General features: G+C 39.1%; 1 protein-coding gene across 3 annotated transcripts in view; it reads left to right on the top strand.

The window, feature by feature from the left end:
• Diaph1 (diaphanous related formin 1) overlaps positions 1–3932 on the top strand; it is a 103411-nt gene that overhangs the window by 50077 nt on the left and 49402 nt on the right. For all 3 annotated transcript variants that reach the window (XM_017798806.2, XM_017798805.2, XM_008835505.3), the window contains one exon: positions 359–367. In XM_017798806.2, the coding sequence (XP_017654295.1) occupies positions 359–367 (9 nt within the window). The remainder of the gene's footprint in view (positions 1–358; positions 368–3932) is intronic.

The raw sequence follows: 3932 nt of genomic DNA, 5'->3' as shown, positions 1-3932 counted from the left end.
CCCCCCCCCCCCCGCCCCATTCTGAGTAAAGGATGTTTTGTTTATAGGGATCCTGGGGTTGGGAAAAAGAACTGTTGCATGTAGGTATTTTGTGTCCATATAACTACCAGGGATAGGAGGTTAGAATGCCAGAAGCTCAGTTTGGGCCCATTTTGATATAGTGATCTTGAATAGATTGTGGTCCTGTCTTAAAGTGCTAGCTCCAGATCAGAGTACTTACTTGTAGGGATCAAGATGATGCTTTGACAGGTTGGGTGACTAAAGAACTATACAACAGCAAAGAACCATGTGTAATTCCTGTTCTTCTATTTCTTTCCTATATCTGATGCTTTGCTCTCCTGGCCTTTTGTTCATGCAGCTTCCAAAGGTAAGAATGCAAAAGAGCCTTTTAGTTGGGTCCATTGAATATTAGAGAAAAGGATTCAACAACTGAGAAGGAATTTGTGTTCAGCAAATGGAAAGTAGAGGTTGAGGGTTGATTGATTTTCTAGTTTTGCTTTTCACTTTCCTAGAGTCCAAAAAGACCAGTAGCTATAGTGTTGACTAACAGAAGAAGGTTATTTCAAGTGGAAGCTTTCATATATGTTGTCTTCTTTGTAGGATGAGTGACAACTCAAGTAATAGTACTATTCCCTTACATATGTATGGTGGTCTACAGTTTTCACGTATGAAACAGGTGGATACTTGTGTTCCTTCTGCTCTGTAGCAAATACAGACTGAATAGTTAAGAGAGCTATCCTGAGGTTACATGACCAGATTCAGTTTTGACTTCCAGTTCATGGCTTCTATATAAATAGTAATTCCTGTTCAGAAGCCAGGAGTGGTGGCACACACCTTTAATCCCAGCACTTGGGAGGCAGAGGCAAGCAGATCTCTGTTGAGTTCAAGGCCAGCCTGGTGTACATAGTGAGTTCCGGGACAGCCGGGGCTATAGGGAGATCCTGTCTCAAAAAGACAAAAAAAACCCAAAAAACAAAAAAACTTGGGAAGTGAAGTTTCAGAGGACCCAGATCTCTTCATGGCAGCAAGGTTTACTTTGTTTCCAGTGCTTTAGATTTTACTAGTATATCAGTAAAAGACTTTCATCCTTAATTCTTTTCAGAAATCCTTTTCAGACATAGTCATTGAGAACTAAATTGAATATTGAGCCAGTTCAGTGTTTGGTTTGGGGTTTTTTTTGTGCTTTAGATTGAACCTAGGGCCTTAGTGCAAGGAACTGTCTCCATTGAGCTACCCCCTGCCTCTAATTTAATTTTGATACCAAAACAAGTGTCAGTTTACAAATCTCTCATAGTCTTAATACTGATAGTACAGTTAAATGAGATAAATACTAGTGACTGTGCTGTGAACATTCTACCTTCCAAATAGAGATATGAGTTAAATAACTTTTCTAGCCTACATAGACGACTTTTAAGTTTTTGTTCTAGTTCTTTGCTTCCCAGAAATGTGTGCTTGCTTTGGGAGCCTCAGAAAGTTTAGATACTGACAAAAACTGCAGACTTGCTTTAGTAACCATTTCATTTAGGCACAAATGTCCTTTAGTTGTCAGTGGCTCTTATGAGTACAAAAAAAAGGGAACAATGTGAGATTAGGGGAAGTAGGTTTACTTTCTGAGTTACGTGGGGCTGTAGAAGAAGAGGTGTATTCTTGTAGTGTAGTCAACCTTAGCAAAACTAGCCAGGTGGGGAAATAAACCATGCTTAAGTAGAAGCCCTGCTGAGGTGACTTTAGCACAGCAGCTGGTCAGTGTTGGTGCAGAAGTTATGTGGACACTAGGTTTTCTTCATATTGCATTTCCTCACATCCTAAAAACTTTCTGCTATTTGTTAAATATGCTCGTTTTACTGATACTTAAAAATTCCTGTATGCCTGTCAACTGCTTTAAAGAATACGTAATAAAGAAGAAAAATGACCTCACTCTGCACATCTGCCTCTTATAGTTAGAGATGCTGCCAACCATTGCTTTGCTAAAGTTCAAGAATATATGTGTCTCTATCTGGCCTGGTGTTCCACACCTGTAATCCCAGTTACTCAGAAGGATGAAACAGAATTGCTGGTTCTGGTCCGCTGGGCAAGTTTATGTCTGAAATAAACGTAAAGGGCTGGGGATATCTGCAAGTGGTAGAGCACTTACCAAACGTGTGAGGCCCTGGCTTCAATCCCTTGCACCACAAAGAAAGAGAAGGGAAGGAAGGAAAAGAGACAAGGAAGAAAACAGAATACGTGCACCTCTTACTAAGAGAAGATCTAAGAGAGGAGAACTGGTCCTAAAGTTGAAATGACTGGTTCTCCTACACATTCTCTTACAGATTTTGTTTCTTGTTTCTCAGCTCTACTTCTGGTAAATCAGAAATTTACTTAATTTATTCCTTGCTCGGGAATGTATTGAGTTCACGTTTATAGGTACTGTCCTTTCACTCCCATTATCTTTGTAGTTATCATAGCTGATACTTTGTTCTCCTGGCCTTTAATCATGGATTCTGTATATACTGCTGTTTAACTCCTTGGGAACATATCTAGTACTTAAATTTCATTTTAGTCTCTATTAAAAAGAGGCAATAGTCTAGTTAGGTTCTGAGGCCATTTTCATCCCAAACTTGTTACTGTTGTCCCCAAAAGTCAGAACTGTGGGCACCAACAGGTGTGTTTGCCTGTCTCCTGTTCTTGCCTGGTTTTCTTGTTTTGGTTTTAGGCTTCAATAGGAGCCTATGGAGGGGAACAAAGTAATCCCTTTCAAGATTTCAAGAAGAATCTTAAGGGTGTTTTTCATTTCCCTGTGACTTTTTTCCATCCATTAGGTGGCACTCAATCTGGTTGCATCTTTCTTAATGTCAGTGAATCTTTTATTGTTGTTATTGTTTCTTTGAGACAGGGTCTCACTATCCCTGATTGGCTTGGAACTAGCTGTATAGATTAAGCCAGCACAGGGAACTTCAGCAGTGGCCTCCTGAGTGCTGGGATTTCAGGTGTGTTTCACTACGCTCAACTAGTGTTAGTAATTTTTCACAGCTTCTGCCACATTAACTTTTAGAAACAAGATATCTATTCTATCCATTTCTAAATGGGTGATATCAGAACTAGAGGTACTATTCAGATACTTGTTGGAGTTGTGGTCCTTGAATTACTAGCTTGTGGGTTTTGAGTAAGGAAAAACTATTAACACCAAGCACTTGTGACCTGTATAATATTAAATAGTAGTCCCTTGTTATACAAGCCATAGACCTACCCTGTTAACTGAAGTTATAAGGAATCTTGCTTGTGGAATAATGTTCTACATGCATTCTGTATTACCATCTTACTATCACCAGTGGTGTAAAAATTAGTCCTAATAGTACCCATTCTCATACCCCTCTGTAATTCTAACCTTGGCATATGTCATGAACCTACTGAATCAAATATTTTGCCCATTTTTCATTATCACAGGAAGCTTCAGATTCTCAAGTCTCTCGCCATTGTCCATATTTCAATCCCTATAAGGTTCTCTGGTTTTTACTCTATGTCCCACCTAAGTTCCTGAAAACCTTTCATTGTGCTCTCTGGAATTCATGGTCTGTTACTAGCAGAATACTCTGTTATCACCTTGAAATGCAGCTGTCCCTCATCACTGCTTTCCCTTTTGCTCTCTCATTTTTTTCTTCTATCAACCTCAGCCTAGATGTCTAGAGTTGGGATAGATAGCCTTTTGGTTTTTGTCACCACTTTCAGAGCATTCTACCTTTCTCTTAACTAAAAACCTGCAGTTTCTAATCTCCTGATATCAGTTTATATCTCTCAGTTCTCCTGTTTGTGTGATCTACTGACACTACAAGTTACTCTTTATTTTCCTATAGTCTGAGCTCCTGACCACTCTTAACTCTTCAGCTCTACTTCTGATTTATTTTTCCATGATTTCTAGTTTTTCCAAAATTTATTTTTATTTCATGTGTATGAGT

Source organism: Nannospalax galili, unplaced genomic scaffold (assembly GCF_000622305.1).
Source record: "Nannospalax galili isolate Female #2095 unplaced genomic scaffold, S.galili_v1.0 scaffold1077, whole genome shotgun sequence".
In the NCBI taxonomy this organism is placed as follows: Eukaryota; Metazoa; Chordata; class Mammalia; order Rodentia; family Spalacidae; genus Nannospalax; species Nannospalax galili.
Note: the sequence above shows the minus strand (reverse complement) of the source record. Positions and strands in the feature narration are given on the sequence as shown.